General features: G+C 31.5%; 2 protein-coding genes across 8 annotated transcripts in view; one reads left to right on the top strand and one right to left on the bottom strand.

Annotated features, from left to right (window-relative positions):
• The window catches only part of Dh44-r1 (Diuretic hormone 44 receptor 1), a 76,322-nt gene extending 63,109 nt beyond the window's left edge, over positions 1–13,213 (top strand). For 4 of the 5 annotated variants that reach the window (XM_072000682.1, XM_072000683.1, XM_072000684.1 and 1 more), the window contains 8 exons: positions 3,044–3,137; positions 6,385–6,478; positions 6,658–6,738; positions 7,378–7,454; positions 9,873–9,992; positions 10,298–10,483; positions 12,053–12,207; positions 12,436–13,213. In XM_072000682.1, the coding sequence (XP_071856783.1) occupies positions 3,044–3,137; positions 6,385–6,478; positions 6,658–6,738; positions 7,378–7,454; positions 9,873–9,992; positions 10,298–10,483; positions 12,053–12,207; positions 12,436–12,580 (952 nt within the window). In that variant the 3' untranslated portion in view covers positions 12,581–13,213. The remainder of the gene's footprint in view (positions 1–3,043; positions 3,138–6,384; positions 6,479–6,657; positions 6,739–7,377; positions 7,455–9,872; positions 9,993–10,297; positions 10,484–12,052; positions 12,208–12,435) is intronic. The other variant, XM_072000685.1, reaches the window with a different exon arrangement.
• LOC139985866 (protein RER1) lies at positions 10,803–18,821 on the bottom strand. Of its 3 annotated transcripts, none has more exons than XM_072000700.1 (7): positions 18,648–18,805; positions 17,640–17,719; positions 17,382–17,486; positions 17,215–17,311; positions 16,892–17,109; positions 16,735–16,808; positions 10,803–11,213 (listed from the first exon to the last, which is right to left on the bottom strand). In XM_072000700.1, exons 2-7 carry the CDS (start codon positions 17,712–17,714, stop codon positions 11,195–11,197), a joined length of 588 nt encoding a protein of 195 aa, XP_071856801.1. In that variant the 5' UTR covers positions 17,715–17,719; positions 18,648–18,805; the 3' UTR covers positions 10,803–11,194. The 3 variants fall into 3 exon arrangements, with proteins under 3 accessions (XP_071856801.1, XP_071856800.1, XP_071856798.1); XM_072000699.1 differs by lacking the exon at positions 10,803–11,213 and adding an exon at positions 13,577–13,908 and having other exon boundaries at positions 18,756–18,821; XM_072000697.1 differs by lacking the exon at positions 10,803–11,213 and adding an exon at positions 13,577–13,908.
• Between the last annotated feature and the right edge of the window lie 572 nt (positions 18,822–19,393).

Genomic DNA, 19,393 nt, shown 5'->3' on the forward strand with positions numbered 1-19,393 from the left:
TGGTGAATCCGTGGTTTCCGACGGATATATTAGACTCATGCACACTAAACATCAGTTTTCTCAAAATGAACTAAATAAATAAAATGTTAACTCTACCTGGTTTCAACAAAACTACCGTACATTTAATTAAACCAATCTACGCTCGATTCTATGCATGTTTTTCAATTATTAATTTAGATTTTATTTCACAATAAAATTGTTTTACCACAAGATAAACGACGTGAAAGATATTTCCTACATGACACGCGTGTTTCTAACTCAAAATATGATAAATTATTGTATAATGAATAAATAAATTATATAATAAAATATAACATAATTAACTTAATAAATGGAGCCTTAATAAATAATCGAAAAGACCTCGAGCAAGAGAGAGAAAGAATAAGCTGTTTATTCACCAACGAGAACACGAAAGAAGATCAACAGTCGTCATCTTTTCTTAATGACCTATCTCCGAATTAATTTGGAATGTTTCGTAGAAAATTATCTGAAAACTTCTTAGTCAATTCTGTTCGTCTGAAACGACGCTGTGCTTTAAATAAATATATTATTATATCGCTCTGTTTCCACGCTATGAGACACGATATTCTTTTAATACTGCGAGAAGTTTGTTTTTCTCGTTTCTTCTCATCGTAGGAATTATTTCACGGAATGAAAAAGTAGCTGCACCGTATCCGCTTCCGCCTTATAAGTAAAATAACACTGAAATATCGTTCATTAGTGTGTGCTTTATAAATAATAGTATTAAGACCACCTTTAGTATTATTGTTATATTTATTCGTTAAGAGAAAGGATTGCGAAAAAATTAATAGAGATTCTGGTCCAGTCCAGTGAGTGACTTTTTATCGATCAAACGATAAGAAAAGGAAACGAAACAAACACATTGTGACATCAGAGATTTTTACATCACCACGAGCGGATTTTGTTTCAAGTATTCGATACGGCTGTATCTCCTTTATTTTCGTATCAATCATTGTCGCGTATGTATCGTATATTCGCTTAATAATTAATCGCGTTTTTGCGACCGACCGCATCGAAGCACTCTCGTGGCGGTTGAAAGGCAATGGCTGCTGTTAAAAGCATAGCACGGAACAATTTGCTTTAAATCATGCGCTGGAATGAAACTTAATCGGGGAAGAGAGGTTCTACGTAAAATTGTATACCGACCATCAGCCTAAAGGCGACCGATGCGATTTAATAAATTCAATCAACTCGAACGTATGGAACCAAATTTTTCCCTTCGTATACGTAAATGTTAATCCTGACCGATTTTGTGTATTTTATAACATTGCTTCTGTATTGTTCTGGAACATGAACCTGCATGTTTCGAGTTATTTCTTTCGAAAATGTAGGTTGAAAGAGTAAGTTAAGGATTAACATTTGGTATTATCATTTTACATCCGTATTTTTTCATCTGTGTTTTAATTAATTAACTTCCTACAAAAAGATATAAAACAACCTATAAAGATTGAAAGTTGTTGAGCGGTTTTGTAATTATGAAACGCACTTCGTTCATTCAGTACCTCGAACGAATACAGTTGACTATAATTAATAATGAAACGAAATTTAATAAACGTTATTAACTAACTAATCAAGTTTAAACTTCAGAGGAATGAAATTTAATATAGACCTCTCGCATAACGACAGCTATGATCTAAACGACTAGGCTGTCCCAGGTGTATTTGGCGATGTCTGACTAATTCGGCGCTGTTCTACTGAAATTATTCAACGACTGCACATCGTGCCGCTTTACCTTTTGTTTGGCAGTGATAAAACTGGGGTCGAACTACCTTAAAACTCACCGATCTAATATTCACCGGGAATTCAACGTGTAATCATCGTCTCACCTTTATTTCCATAACATTATGCCGGTGAAACTTTGCTCGCGATCCACGAGCGTTGCATATCTATCTGATTCAAGAATTACGTTGTTGCTTGACACGCATGGAAGTAAATCGCATCACACGCGGGCCATACGTTGCTCGCCTTGAAAAGTGCACTGTACAATGCCCCAACGTATGTTACGAATTGAGAGAAACGATCCAATTGAAACGACGAAGCTCAAACAAATTTTCAAAGTTATCCGCTGACTGAAGCCATCAACGCAATGTAAACTTCCGTTTAGTGCCGCTGCAACTAACAAATTAATAACAAAGTAACAAACTTGCTGTCACCGGTGGCAAGTGACTTCTCTACGCGTGTAATATTGTTATTAAAATTCTATATTGGATTATGCTGTTGCTCGCCGTTACATCTATACAGAGTGGGGTGGAAGTATAAACGGGCAAGAGATAATTCTACGTGAAAAAATTAGTCGAAAATTAATTCTGTAATTAAATTTAAATTCTGTAATTCTGTTAAAAGTAATTAAAAATTTTCGACTAATTTTTTCACGTACAAGCATCCCGTGTCCGGTTGTACTACAATTTCCGACTTACCCTGCATAGTATAATAAAATGTTTTTTACATTTAAATGTTATATATATACAAATTATATATTGTATATATATACAAAAATACATTTATATATATATACAAATGTTATATTACATATACGTAACTATCAAGTCTGTTTGTAAAAAGTTCGCTATAAATTATTACTTGTTTGTTGGAACAAATATGTCTACGTTATTAAGACAGGCGCATCGTTTCGTTTACGTCGAGTCAGTTAGAACCTAGTTTGCTGCAGTAACAGTTCTGTTTAACACAGAATCACAGACTGCTTAACTTCGAACTGTGTCCGCAAAGGGTCGCGGTGATTCATGTATAGGTTTGTTAGTTTCTACGAAGTGCGTCTAATCATAATTATGGACGATATTTTTACTTGTATTCATTCACCTTTGTTATACGTTATTTTGTCTATTTATCTTTTTACAGAAACAGAAATAATATAAATCGAAACTTTTCTTAACTAATTATTTAATCCATATATACCTATAATTTTTCATAAACTTCGTCATTCGTTCTAAAGAATATTGAGCAGTACGAGCAATGTAACAAAAGACCGTAAAAATTACTCGATAAATCGTTAACTCTGTTTCAGGGAACTCAGATGTATCAGAAACAACATACACACGAACTTGATGTTTACCTACATCCTTGCAGACCTGATGTGGATTCTAAACAACGTGATGCAGGTATTTTCATGGAAAACACAATATCCTCTGAAACTCTTTAACTATTGAGTAATTAATTTTATTTATTAAATGTATACAGGATGTTGCGGTAATCGTAATACAACCGGGCAGGAAGCAATGCTACGTGAAAAGATAATCGAAAATATAGAATAAAACTTTTCATATGGCGCTTCGTTTCTGGGAAAATCCAGCTTAGAAATTTATCGAGTATACTTTAACTTGGCTAAGTATCGATTAGGTATGAGTAAACAATAAACAGAAAGTTATTATACCTGTGAAAATATTCGTTTAAAGCTTTATTTTCAAGAAAATAAGATTTGAATGTGTTTAATTACGAACTGATCTGATACACGCGTATTTTTTATATATTTCCAAATGTATTTTAAACCCCTGTCGATTATTTACTCTTTTTCAGTTCGGAATTAACTAAATTAAAATATAATTGTCAAATCTCTAAATCCGATTTTCTCGAAAGCGAAACCTCGTGTGAAAAAATATTATATCAAACTTTTCTGTTATTGTTTCATGCAAAACCACTGCCTGTCCGATACACTACGATTACCGCCCCGCTCTGTATAAACGTAGTTATACTACTATTATTCTGTATAAACGTATGTGTATACTAAGTAGAAACAATACACATAGTGCGGTTGGACGATAAAGTATTAAGTGAGAAAACCAATTGACGTAATCAGATAGCCACCTATATCACTTAATTCATGGAAGGAATGAAATTTAGCATTCTTACCGTTAAAATTTTGCCTTTATAAAACGGAAGATTATATTTGCTCGAAATAATTGTTCTTTGAGCTCGACTTTCTTTTTTATCACAGTATCCTTTCGTTCTCGAGAACAGACGTAGAAGAAAGGCTTATTACTTTCGGATAAAAACTATCTACAAAACGTGATCTACAAATTGACGAGAATTAAAATGCTGTCACTTGTTGCAGAAACGCAAAATTAGAATATTTCTTTGGAAGAAAACCTCGTATATTAAATTTTTCCATGAAATTTAGGAAGAAGAAGGGTAAATTTGTCCAGCTTTTTCAACCTAAATTTATTTTGATTTATGTCGATTGAAACCATTTTCCGAATAGAGGTGAACGATACCAATTTTTGAGTTTAAATATTTTCCTGTTCACAAGTTATCACGCGAAAAACGTTGCATACTTTGACGTGGTTCCTAAGATTTTTGTATGACTGAGAAAGAAGAAATTCTAAAGAAAGATTCCAAGAATTTGCTTAATATTTTTACCCTCACAATTTCTTCTTCCATCAAATTTTCCAATCGTTGCACGGAATTCGAAGCAAACATTTCTTATACTTGTCATAGCGACATTATCAAAAGAGGAAACTTTCAATTTTATACTCCATACACTGAACTTGGAGCGAAGATTCGTTTCAAACTTCTTGAATGAAACTCCCACGAAAGAATTCTTCGTGTGAGATTTGATCGAAAACTTTCCACAAGTACAAATTGCACAAGATTTTACAATAAAATTCGATACAATCGCAATCCTTCAAAGATTTTATAGTCAAATTCAAACATATTTTAACACGTTACAATACATTATTATTACAATATTTAGTACAGAAATTTTAACGAAAATTTCTTTCGTATACTTCGAGAACATTCCGATGCTTTTTTATATCATAATTTTAATTAACACTGTTTTTGTAGTTACAATTTCGATGAAAATCTGTTCTCGTATAGCCGAATAAAATTCTAAATTTTTTTTGCTTTATCTCCAATGCAGAATGATCGTGATAAAAGAAGCTTAAAATATTAGGCCAGGAGAAACAGCTAAACTGTTTCAGACACGGACAAGATATCGCGTCGCTAAATTAGTCGAATAGCGATTTGCTTCACCAACGAGGAACCGGAAATGTGTTTGCTCACTGGTCGCAAAACCTCTGGTAACACGCTAACGAACCGATAGAAAGGAAAATTAATTACGCCTGCGGAATGGCCGATGCGCGTTTGGTTTTTCGATAATTAAAAGGCCAATACGAACGATGAAATGGTTACGGTGAAATTGGCCTCACGTAAAATTCAATTCACTGGGCTGCTTTTAATTACCAATTCTTCTACCATTTTTTTCCTCTGTATGTGGCCGTCACATACGAGGAATGCGTGTGACGAGGAAAAAATAAATGTTTCGGTTAAAGGTGATAAAGGTTTTGTGGTAGAAAATACTTCCAGTTGATTTTTTCATTAGGAAATATAGTATCAACTGTAAAAGAAATTTTACTGTTCGTAAAATCATACAAGTGTTTTATTATTATTATATAATTAGATCATCTCCGATATATTGTTTTTCTATCGTTGCAAATTTTGAAAAAATATAACAGAAATAGAGGAATAAATAGACAAATAGAAAGAAATAGAATATAACAGAATTAAAAAAATGAATTATTATAAAATTTATCTAATATATACCACACACTTCGAAAACGATGGCCGTGCATTGCCTCTTCTATCCTAGGAACGAAGTAAGTTTGAAATGTTCTCGATGCTTTCCTATTATTGATCTACCACTAAGAAATTCTAATGACTTACTCGACCTCCTTCGATTCTTTTTCTCTTCCTCGTTTCCATTTTGTTTAACTCGTACTTATTCCCTAATATAGACACCATTATAAATGAAGATAATGCACTCCACGTACGGGATTATTTCAGTTCATCTGTAACTACTGCAATTAAAAATGAAATAATGATATTCAATACTCAGAATTTTATTCAATTATAAATCGCAGAAATTCGTAGATTAAAATAATATGCTCACATTTTGTCTTTCATTTATAGAAACGAAAGAAATTGAGAAAATATAAAAATTCATTTTTTACGATGGTATCTCAAATGTTTAATATGGTACTTCAATACGATAGGTATATAATTTTAATTAGTTTTCCGTTTTAAAAAAATTGAGAAATGTATACACATTCAATTATACTGGATTAAAATATAACAGTTCGGATAGAAACACGACGTTCCATTAAGAAAGATAAAATGTTTACCCTAGATACATTTATATGTAAATTAAAACGTTTTATGTAGGTGCTTATACGCGTATAGAAATACAAATTTTCATTACGGATGATCAAATTTGCACACGCATGCCATTGATAATTTTTCTCTTTTTACTCTTTTCTGTTTGCATAAATGCAAAATGGAACATCCCGTCGAGTTGTACGAGAGCGTTGGATCATCGTTCAGCTTAATTTTTAAATCAAACAATTATTCTAGGTGTCCATGCAACCGGACGTGCCAACCTGTATCGTTTTCCTGTCTCTGCTGAATTATTTCCAATTGACTAATTACTTTTGGATGTTCGTAGAAGGTAATCTGATTCGGTTTGTCGATGTTACAATTTCCGATTTCGAATCGCGACATTCCTTCTTACTATCTTTCGTATCGAATAATTTTATTCGTGACCTTGAAATTATTTAAATATCTGTTATTCATATCAATGATTCTAAATTATACAAATTATATGTAAATTATGTATTTTTATTTCAGGCCTGTATCTGTTCCTATTGGTCGTCAAGACCTTCACAGGCGATAATATCAAGTTGAGGCTGTGTCTTGTTATAGGATGGGGTAAAGTTTCACAACATCATTTTTATTCTTCAAAGCACTGCTATTCACTCGGTAACTCGGATCAACGAAGAAGCAGTGTGCAAACTTTGTATTCTTTGTGGAGTAAATTTTACCGGGAATATAAATTTAATGTCTGGAATTGATAATTTTTTATAACTTTGGTATTATGTATTTTAAGAACAGCTACGTTTTAACGAATGACCACGCTTGGCGCTGAAATAAATAAAAGAGAAACTGTGTATAAGGAAAGTTTGATTTTAAAATTCGGTATTCCAAATATACCAATCTAATATTTCTTTTCTCGATCAGCGGAAGGTCCATATTCGTTCATACTAATAATCAGGACTTTATGCTTCCACTCGATGAACTAAAAATCAATATCGACTGCTTTGAATTCGCAACGTACCCCGTTGCAGAAAAAGAAAGATTTAATCACCGAAGCATGCGTACAATCCGACTATGCGAAATTTGGAAAAAAAAGTTTTTTTTCTTTGCTCTCTAAAATTTGTCTTACTTCAAACAGTCTGAAATTTTCTATATAATTTTTTATTGTTATCGATTACAATAATTTTAGTCTGTGAAGAAATTTTTCTAGCAAAGAACTATTGCGTTTTTAAGTATGCCGTATTATAATTCCAGGAATACCAGTCCTCTTCATCGCCATGTGGGGTATCGCCAAATCGTTGGATCAAAGTATCATGATCCAACCAAATCAGGTACGAGAAAATAGTTCACAACGTTTTGTAGACGGTTTATACTTTCATGCAAAATTTACATAAACTTCAAATATTAACAAAAGATCCAAGAAGACTAGATAACTAGAAAAGAACGAATTGAAATATCTATTGCGTTATTATACGTCGGAATTATTATTTTATTATTAACTTATTTATTAACTTTTTCTCATCTGAATATTTTTGTATCTGAAGCAATCGTTCTTCGCAGAGTTCCATCGCGTTTCAAAAAAAGTGGGATCTTACAAAATTAAATTAATTAATACGGGTATGTGGAAACTTGTAGAGTATGATTGTATAGTTGAATTGTTTAGTTGTGTTCAAATCACGTCGGGGTTGTACCAATGTAGAGGACTTGTGTAGAAGATGGTTGATCGTAAGGATTCCAGTTACTTCAGTTAGTCGCGCGAAGCAGTATCTACCGAGTGACTGTCTGTATTTTCGTTCAGTCGCGAGGAGACGCGATCGCGTTGAAGCGCGTCAACGGGAGTCGTAAATTCCCGTTACGATTATAACAATCGACACCACGAACAGGTCGATCCCCTTATTTCTTGTGGGATAATAGGGGTGTTTGTTGTGTAATAAAACTGTAATCAACAGTTCTATAATGTATATATTTTCAATAACTTATAACACTTGATATTACGTCGTCTAAGCATATAATATTAACTTGATGTCGCGTAGATTGTAGTAATGATGATATCTTGTTATTGGATCAGGAGTTGACTGACTTTATGAGTTGACTACGTCGAGATGGAAAGAACAGTAGATAGCTGCTCTAAGGATAAGACCCTTAACTTGACTACCCGAAGATTTGAAGAACAGTAGTAGACCCGTCTCGTACTATTAAGGAGGAAAGCTCGATGTGGGTGTGCCTTTTTGAACTAAGAACGCGGATTCGTTGTTCACACTTTCGGTAGAAAAGTGAGGGTAACGATCCGCGATGCCCATTGGTTATAGCCAACGTTAATAAGTAAAAATATGAGGAGAAAGTCTCCTGCAGATGTGGTTCATGGGTGTCCTTGTTCATGGAAAAAACCTGCTATTTCGCTAGACAACATCCGCTTTCTCCGTAATTAGTAAGAGCGTGCAATAAACATACGGACTGTTTTAAGGACCATCCATAAACCGAAAATACTTATATGAATAGAGATTAAGTTAAAAAGATTCGGTTTATGGTGGTTCCTTAGGTTTATTGCGGGTCAGTGTAACGATGTGTAGGCCTTGGCGGCCAGACCATGAGGGATCGTCGCACGGACCATCTCGCGCGACGTAACACTATCAGTTATCAACGAGCTATCAGCAATCTTATTTTGCGACTTATACACTGTCTTAGCGAATCCGTTAGTACGAGCGTCTTTGCGAACATTATCTGTACTTATTTATTAATTATTTTAAAATATACTTGACGATTTCAACAACGAGCAATATCGTCATATAAATCTCACGGTCAACCTCCTCTATACAAGTTCTCTATAGGTATTTTAATACCGTAAGATGTAAGAAATATGTATAATGCGTGCTTCGCGTCTCATACTACGTACCATAGTGACTCACATAAGTATTCATACCATCCTTATTGCCGACTGTGTAAGATTCATGTTATTCTTATACTATACATTTCACAATTCTTATCTATCGAAGACGACAATTGACAATATGAATATTTTTGCAACTTATTGTATTATATGATCAGGGAGAATACCTGGCACCAAGATCCTCAAGCTTTTGACGATACCCCAATTTCCTGCTACGAATGCCGGTAATATCAAAATATATCGTAACGTAGGTTTCGAGACACGATTCGCGTTAACATACCGGCGAGGTACGTGATGTGAACAAAAAATAAGGACAAAGAAGAGTAGTCGCTACGATGTAACAGGAAGAGGGAAAGATATTCTCAAGGGATGTACGTCAGCGAACGCATTTAATTAAGGACTTTTCACCTTTGTTGAAACCGTGTTTCCACGGTCCAGTTTTAATTCTTCAATCGGAGATAAAATATTACGTAGACCTTTCTTCCTTTTTTTTTTTTTTTTTTTTAGTTATTTCACGTGTTCCAAGAGAAGTTTCCAACGATCCAACATGTCTATAATTAAATAACTTATGTTACGCAACATCCAATACTCTGAGTCGTTATTCGCTTGCCAGCGGTTTAAAATTGCGCGTTAAATTCCTGGGGAAAAAACTGGTGCGTCTGTATCTGCTTCTCTCGGTGTACAGCAAAACTTTCCCGACCTCTTACGTAGTAAATAGCTAAAGTCAACGAGCTGAAACATCACCGAGACGTGCTCTTCGCGTACCACGAGGAAAAGAAACTGAACGACGCGACGTTTGCTAATAAAGTTAACCAAGAATTGGCTTAGTTTCCAATAGCACTGTAGTCAACAATGTTCACAGGAAGTTGCATTGGGCAAGCACTGTCCCTGGATGGTGTCACATGCTTACGACTGGTTCTACCAAGCCCCCGCTATTTTGGTGTTATGCATCAATGTGATGTTTCTTTTCATGATAATGTGGGTGAGTACATATACTTGAATGGCCGACTTTTTCTGTTTTTTTTTTAACATCTAAGGTAACATCAACAACACGATCGTCAGCAACGAAGCCCTCTGTGAAACAATTAGATTTTGTGGTAAAAGCGTAAGCGAATGTTGCTTATAGTTAAACATTATTTTACAAAATATGATACCCATTAAATTTTATCTCTATCAATCATCGCTATCTTTCAGAAGTACGATTCTACTTATTTTATTTTATTTTATTTTATTCTCCATCTAAACTTTCCTCTGTCTAATCATCGTTACAACGGTTCTTCGTTACAGGTGCTGATAACAAAGCTCTGGTCAGCGACGAACGCAGAAACCCAGCAATATAGAAAGGCGAGTAAGGCGTTACTCGTGTTGATACCTCTCCTTGGAGTAACTTACGTGCTGGTACTGACGGGACCAACGGAGGGTCAGGTTGCTAATGCATTCTCTTACACTCGAGCCGCGTTCCTTTCTTCACAGGTAATGCAACTGAAAGATATATCTCGTTACAAGAACTAACTTTCCTCACGGTATAAAATCTCGAAAAGGGACTCATCTGTAGCGCGTTACTTTTCCTTTTGATGAAACATGAATGCATTCCTTTCCGTGAACTCTCTGTAATCGTTGTTTTCCCTTTATTCCCTTTATCTCGTATCTCGTCTATTTGAACATTTCTTTGTACACGAACGTGCAAATGTATGCAGACACTTGTGTATTTTCGATAGAACGTAATTTAATTATAAAATTATAAACAAAAAGTTCCAGGACAGCTTTATCCTTTGTCAAAACCATCGTAGAATATTATAATACGGTACAATTTATTCTTAAAATTTATTACACAATGAAAAGATAAAAATCTATGTTAATTTACACGTATATATTTATACGTATTCGAATGTAATATTATTTAAAAGTTATATGTCACAGATTTTGCACTCGTTTATACATTACCAAACCTCGAGTAATCCCCTATTAATTAATCCATATATTCGATCAAGAACCGGTAATTTTCTTCCTCTTTGACAAAATTTATAATCGAGGAAACGCTATTGAGTTTTTGAAAGCGAAATTGTTCGAATTAAAAAAATCAATTTGTTGGTTCGTCGGTATTCACAACTTCAGACACAAGAAATTTTAATCTCTCACTTCTTATTACTTCTTCCTCCTCGAGATGATTTTATTCTCACTTTTCTAGTACCAGGACTTCTGTCTGCAACGATAAGAAACATATGTCGTAAAGTGTTGTTATAAAGTAACGTAAACTAAAACAGAACACTCCACAGATAGTCACAAACTTCCTGAATAAAAATTTGGGAAAGGAAGTTTTGAAACGAAAATGAAATTTTCGCATCAAAACATTAAGACAATATTTATTCAAAACGTCTTTCTACGCACCGTAGTAACAAATATTTGGAAAGTATTTATTCAAAAGAATTTTCTATTCTCCGTAGGTTTGATCCATAAAAAACTATACGAGTCCCTTACAAGATACGCAGTAAAGTTACAAAGGTTACATTCTTCCATAAATCTTGTTACTTTGGTTACTTTATTTTATGTTGAGATGGCAAGCTTCAAAGCCACGTCGATTCAAGCATATTTAAAAGAATCTGGCATTCACAAAACTTTTATATAAGACAGAATACGTAGGAACCCGTAATTTGATAAACGTATGTTCAAGCTACCGATAAAGTAATCGCACGCATTAGTATCTTCTGCAAACTTTCTTTTTTTATAAAGTTACTCTATCGACTTTTTAACGTCAAAGTTCAAAGCTTAAATGGATAAAATACTTCGAAAGGAACTATGCATCTTTAGTTTCCTTATCTTGGAAAGAGAGAGGAAGAGTGGGAGAGTGGAGGAGAAGGAATAAAGAAAGTTTAGATGTATTACGAATTTCAAAGAATAGGTTAGGAAAAAATAAATTAAACTCTTAAAAGGATGGAGAAACAGTTCTCCGACAAATCACAAGATACAAAAAGCTTCGACGTCAAAGATTAAAAATCATCTTAATGCACGTAGTATACTTTAACGAGTACTTGATATTTTCAGGGCCTGTTCGTCGCGTTATTTTACTGTTTTCTAAACACCGAGGTTCAAAACACAGTGAAACACCATATCGAACGATGGGCAACAGCTCGCGATCTGGACACAGAAAGAAGGTATTATAACAATTGGTCTCCCCGTTCGAGAACAGAGAGTATAAGGTATTCTATTCCCTTATTGCTTAATTATTTAACTTTCTTTTGAGTTCTTTCGTCACTCAATATTTCGTTCGAAGAAATCAGCGAAACTTCCTATGCAAAATGCGTTCACATGATTGTTGTGCATCTAATGATTAATTTAGAAGAACTGTAGAAAATTAAAACGCTTAAATGGGGACGATTTAGAATGGTTGATCGCTTTTCGAAGTCGTTAACGGTGAAAATTTACAGATTGTACTGCCCACCGTCAAATCCATACAGAAAAAGGGATTCATCCGTAAGCGAGACGACCACAACAACCGTAATAGGGTTAAACTCGACGACCACATTCCTAGATAAATCGAAAAAGGCTATTTCGGAGGATCTGAACGAATAGGAACGATTCTGATCTCGCCAATGGACCGATTAGAATCATTATCGAAGAATTTGTTAAACATTCTTCTTTTGAAAAAATATCCTTAAGCAAATCAAGATCTAAGAGATACCAATCTTCTCTTTTTGCTTGTGTCATTTTCTTTTTATCTGATCGTCAAAGGAAGAAATAATTATTTGGAAAGATGGAGAATTGTTATTTATTATTTGAAAGAGGTTTACGTTTGCCAGTGTGAAATATTTTGAACAAGAATATGTATAAAAAAGTAAATTGATTGTTATGAATTTTACGAATGTTGGAAACGAGAGGGAAGTAGTCAAAGGGGCAAGATATTGAAATATATACTTTGTCACAGAATTGTTCATAAAATAATGGAAATTAAAAAGATGAACATATTTATATATTGCGATTTATACTTTTTGATGTGTTTTCACTTTCTTTCGTTTTCAAAATAAAACTAATTTTTATTATTCTGGAATTAGCATTTTTTCAATATAATATTTGTATAAATTAATTGCATTGTAATATGATAGAAAACGATTATGAATGGATGACTAAATTTTCTTTTTTTGATACGATTTCTTTCTTTCATTGCCAAAATATACACGTAATATACACGGAAACAAATGAAATAAATTAACTTTACAATTGATATTTTCCTAAAATGTACTTGATATATGCGTCAAACTACTTAATATACAAAATATAAAATCTTTCTTTTGTGAAATAACAAATCTCCTGAGGACTCTTAAACTTCTGCAAGTTTTGTTAAAGAACAAACAAACAAAAACAACGCCAGATATATCTCTAAAATAAAAATATTAGATTTCTCTCTCCCGTCAATCGTAAAATTTGATTTAAAACACAGAAAAAGGAACAAGTCCACAAGAATATTTCTCAGATCTTTAGTGCTCCACAACAGCGTCATTTTCAGGGGAACAATATATCGTATTGATTCGTCGCAAGGAATGGTTGGAGAAATTAAAAAAGATCTGAGGATATACAACAATGCAACGATGCTTTTATTTTGAATTACCATTTTCGTTAGGAGAAGGCTAGCCTCACATTCTTGCCCATTCACACGTTCCATTCGTGCCTCGCCACTTTCGCCTCCTCCACATTCGCTTCACTCCATTTTCCCTTCTGTTCTTTTTTATTCTCCTTTTCGTTTTTTCTTTCTTTTTTTTTTTTTTTTTAATTTTTTTAATCTCATTACTTCGTTTCACGTCTGTTCAGCTCAAGAGAAACACGAACGCGTTCGAATCAGAGGGAAATTAATTTCCCTGTTTAAATTCTACGACACCCATCATCAAACTTCCACAAGTGGACTCCTGTAAAAAAGAAAAATCCGTGAGAATTCTTTTTTTTTTACTCTCCCTTTTTTCTATGGTACATTATCAATTTTTTTCGTCGTTCTACTATCGTCAAACGTAAAAATTTCGATTTTCTGAATTGAGCATTTGAAATTAAAGTTTGCAGCGTAAAAGAACAAAGAAATTCCCGAAGAGAAATTAGCAATTCAAACTGGGTGATTGTTCTAGAAATGAAATACCGTTAATATACATATATATGTTTTACTTTCTTCTTAAATGTATTTTATTGTTTAATAATAAATGTACTAAATATATAATAATATATAGATATGTTATAAATTAATAAATATATTAAAAATGTTTTATTATATTTTTATATTTATTACATACGTATATGTGTACTTATAGTTAAAAAGTGGAAAACTGCTTTGTACTATTATTAAAATTTTTTGCTATTCTACCCAGTTTCGATTGCGATTAAAAAAAGGATAAAAGAATCCTTAAAAATAGCTCTACTGTCAGAAACGTACATTAGCATCGCTGTATGTGTTGATATCTCTGGTGCGGATTTAATTATTTGGAAAAGAAAAAGGGCAGAATTCTTGAACATTAAATGAACTTCGTTAAGTTACCTTGCATGCGAAAACATATTATACATATCCGCACAAAAAACTATTTCAACACAAAAACTTGCCTATTACATCGTTAAGTATTTACGTTTGTCCATAATTGACATTTAAAAATTATAAAAAAATTAATTAAAACAATAATAAATAATACGTTTAAGGAAAATATATCTTTTAGCTTCATCATGTTGCTATTACAAATTTGTGATCGTCCTTGTTAAATATCATTTTTGTTTTTGAAATATAAATTAAAAAAGTACTTGTAAGTAAGTGAAGTATTTGTATCAATATTTTAATAAGAGAGAAAAAGTATTTATTATTATAAGAAACTGTTAATGAAAACATTATTTATTTTGACTCCATTGTAAGCATGAAAGCTTTATTGAGTATCGAAAATATATTGTAAATACTTATTAACAATCGCTTCCGTAAAACGTTGGGCATCACTATATTCCCAAGTCCGTGTACATATCGCAAACTTTTCCATTTCACGTTATTTAGTGATATCAGATGACCGACTATCGTATTTTACATGTATCAAGATTTATAAAACGTGTTACACAATATCGTACGTGATGCGTGTGCTTGTATCTATAAAAAAGTTCCAAGAACATTACAATGATCGACACTATATTAGAAAGAATTAGTTTCGATTATCTTTGGAGCAATATACATATATGTGTGTGTGTATGTGTGTGTGTATAAAAGAAAGATAATGTAATATTATGCCCAATAGTAACAAGAGAGTACGTTACTCGGGGTTCAAATTTTGTCCAAAGATCCAAGAAGATAATTATTTTTAAGTAGCTATGAGGTGAAAGACCGAAGAAATGGTACCTGATATGTCGTAAAACTTTATTTCTGCGTTCAAATATAATCAAATGAACTTATATTTTGTACAGATTGAAGTTTAACATAAGTTAATCAGTTAAACTATTAATATTAAACAGGCTAAAAATGTTAGGAAAATGAAAATATATTGAATAATATCAAACACACTTAATAACCATGAAGCGATATATAATTTAAAAAATTTCTGAGCAATATATGTGTATATTATAATATAATTTAAAACTTGTATAAAATTTGTAAAATATTCGATAATTTTTAGTAAATAAATGTACTATAATTTCGTTTCATTTGTAAAAATGGTACAGTGTAAAACATCAGATAAAATAACGTGACAGACAAATGATCTTTGGACCTTAAGAAATCACCCCCTAAATAACGCTATCACTTAACATTTATTTTACTATGAATCAGGCGATCCGTGTATGTTTATTAAATAACTTCATATATACAAATTTGTATAGAGATAAATTAGAGAAGAGTCATGAATGGTATATGTTATTCAATGTGTTGTCGTTTTAAACTACCATTTAATATATGCCTATCGATGTAAGAACACAGTTCTATTAAGACAACGTGTCTTATGTTACGGTAAATTGGACTAAATTGTTTACGATAATAAATTCATTCGATAAAAATGATTAGATGCCGTCTATCACGAACTACAAATATATACCATAAGCAGCCGAAAAGATTTCGACTTTCTTTTCAGTGGAGAACAAATTTATCAAGCTAGATAGATAAATGCATATTGTTATTGTTACTGAAAAGGAGAGTAGTTTGCAATTACAATTTTTAACAACAAAAACACAACTGAATCTGACACAACAAAATCGACAGGATAAATTTTGAATGAAATTTAAAAATGTTAAAAATTAAGAAGTAAGAGAAGAAATGTAATCTTCTATATGGAATGTCATAATGAAAAAGCAAAATGTACTAAAAAGAAAACAGTACTATTGTTTAGATTACAAACCTAATATATGTATGAATTATCTTTGTTTTCCTTCACATCCAATGTTAATTTAATATTACATTAACAACTGCTGTAATGTTCACATTGTTATTGTGACCACTTTATGTAAGACCTAACAATACTTTGTACAAGTTTTATGATACAAATATATTACGACAATTCAGTTTATATACCATATAACATTATACTTTTAGTGTTACACCTTTTATGGATTAAACCTTTTCTTGTAGAAGGCAATGATTTTATTTATATGTACTGTCATTGATAAAAGAATCTGACTGCTTTCAAATCCAAAAATTTTTTTCACATGGTACTGGGAAAATAGAAATCTACACACTTATGCACCTCCATCAACAAACATACTTCACACCAATTCACTTTGAAGGTATTAACCTCGAAGTATCCTCGTGATTCTGGTAACTTGGTTTTCCATAAGTGAACGGCAAATATCTGTATTTGATCATATGCTGCAAATAAATTTCGAATTCATTATTTTATATTTTTAAATATTTTTTACTCAACTTCATCAATATATTTAATATTATATTACCTTTATTTGACGCTTCATAGTAATGCAAAATAGCGTTATGAAGTACATAACAAGTATGGGCCAAAATACTGGTACATTGAAACAATCAAACATAGTACATATCATAGCAATAATTGTAGATTTCATCACAGAATACCAGAATTTAAATTCGGGTAACCTTCTAATAAATGGTCTAAACTCTTCGTTAGATCTTGTAGGTAATTCTGGTCCTTCACCATCTATCAAGAAAGTTCTGTTAAAAGTGTGTTATAGAAATGGAAGTGAAGTTTGTTCAAGTTCTAAAGTTAATAACTAATAATTTTCATAAATTTATATGCACTTACCATCAAAATCCATTCCAGGATCAATTTTAGGCGTAAGGAATGCTATGAATAAATTTAGGTGATAAATTGCTAGTGCATATGTAACAATGTACCATCCCTAAAAAGTATGAGAATATATTTAAATTTATAAAGAGAAGAGACGAGAATACATTTTAAATTTAACTTACCTCTGATAAAAGTATACGTAAAGAAAAAACAAATACTAGAAAAAAAGCCACTGTCCATCTCGACACTACGTGAGGAGTCCAAAGATCCAAATATCTTTGATATAACTATAATAAAAATACATGTATTTAACAATACATATATACATATATGTTATATTTTAAATACATATTTAACACATTAGCACAATTAGGAACTGCAATTAACAATAAAACGAAATATTTAAAAAAAATAAAGCTTCAAGAAGTATAATTAAGTACCTGTGATATTCTTCCTATTGTTTGACTAAAAACATTTCGTCTTGGAGGACCACCCAGATGCTCATCTTGCATCATTTTACCTTTTTACAATAACGTTTTTATTTTAATCATGATTATAGATTCATATGTACATTGCAATATTCCTATTAAAACATCTTCAACTAAACTACATGCTTGTAGCAACATTTTCTATTTATTACATAAATACTATAGTTTCATAAATAAAATATTACGTTATACAAAGATATTCTTAATCTCTTAAATATGTAAATAAATAATGAATTTGGAAAAACAGATAAAATCCAAATATAACCATAAATAATTAAATATTAAATATTTTACTTAAAGTCATAAACTTAAAAGTAAAGAATAAAAGTAAACTATATTTTATTTTACTTACTTTATTTAAAAAAAGACATTTATATATATATAAGTTCCGATTGTATTAATAAATTTAATTAAATATTTCATCATCATTATGAATACATTTCTTTTTTATATTACTAAATATATTTTTACAAATAAATCTAAACAAAAAAAGTACAATATGTCTTGCAATGAACTCCGACAAATGTTACAGACCAATTAGATAAGAAATGGAATCAAAGTGAAAAATACTTGTTGAACATTCGAATAAATAATAATTCGCGTGTACAAATGCAATTTGATAGTTTAAGAACATTGCTAATATATCGAATTATTAACATCAATTGTAAAAACGAATTCAAGGTTGCTAGAATTTAATACTTCCTCAGTAATAGTTTGATCGAACCTTTATATCAAACGATAACTTAAAATTTGCATGAAATTTCAAATCTCTATTCATTAACTATATCAATATATTTTGGGAAGAAAGTACGAACATTCATGTTTAAGAAATTGACACTATTTTCACAAATTCCGAAAAGCACGAAATAAACTAAACGATATGCACATAACCTCCTCATTTTACAATTATCTTAAGTTCAATTATAAATCACAGGTAAATCGGAAATGAATAACATTTACCTAAAGTATTTATATGTTTTTAGCCAATTTTCGCGACTAATTCGCTATTTATTCGGTTAAAAAAAATAACACGTCAAAACATTAATGGCATACTATGATTAGACGTACTATAAAATTTGCAAGGTGTTCCAACTTATCTCCTGATAGTATTGTATCACAAGTGTGTGTGACGATTAAATCTGATTCTTATGTAACGAATTATATGATTTACATCCATTTGTGATTGGTAACATGTACCGAGGTGACATTTTCATTAAGTAATTCGCTGTTACTTTTAAATATTTATCTGCTTATTTTATTAACAAAATAATTATATAACCAATAAGAACTCTAACAAGCGCAAATATATAATCTTAATAACATACATATAATAAAAAAGTTAAAAACTAGATATGTAAGAAATCGAAATCGTTTGGCATGATTTTTTTCTAATTTTAAACATTTTTATATTCTTTATAATTGTAGATATACATTATTGAATATAAATTTTTTTATGAATATAGAATTTTTTATACTTCTATACATTATTAAATATAATACATCCTAAATTTTAGAAAAATACTATTTTTTCGATACAAATATAAGTTTACATACAAATTTTTAATGTGTTCATAAAACATAATAAGACAAATATAATTATACATATCATATCAGTTATATATATATATATATATATTTATTTATTTATTTATATTTATATATACATATATACTTGTTAAGCATAAGAAAAGGAAAGGAGAGTCATA

Source organism: Bombus fervidus, chromosome 3 (assembly GCF_041682495.2).
Source record: "Bombus fervidus isolate BK054 chromosome 3, iyBomFerv1, whole genome shotgun sequence".
Classification (NCBI taxonomy): domain Eukaryota; kingdom Metazoa; phylum Arthropoda; class Insecta; order Hymenoptera; family Apidae; genus Bombus; species Bombus fervidus.

Bases quoted from the DNA above. Each gene is read 5' to 3' on its own strand.
- LOC139985866 (XM_072000699.1), bottom strand. From the start codon at position 17,714: ATGATGCAAGATGAGCATCTGGGTGGTCCTCCAAGACGAAATGTTTTT. The intron at 17,110-17,214 runs GTAAGTGCATAT...CTTTCTTGATAG, and splicing joins TCCTGGAATGGATTTTGATG to ATGGTGAAGGACCAGAATTA. The intron at 16,809-16,891 runs GTAATATAATAT...ATTTATTTGCAG, and splicing joins CTATGAAGCGTCAAATAAAG to CATATGATCAAATACAGATA.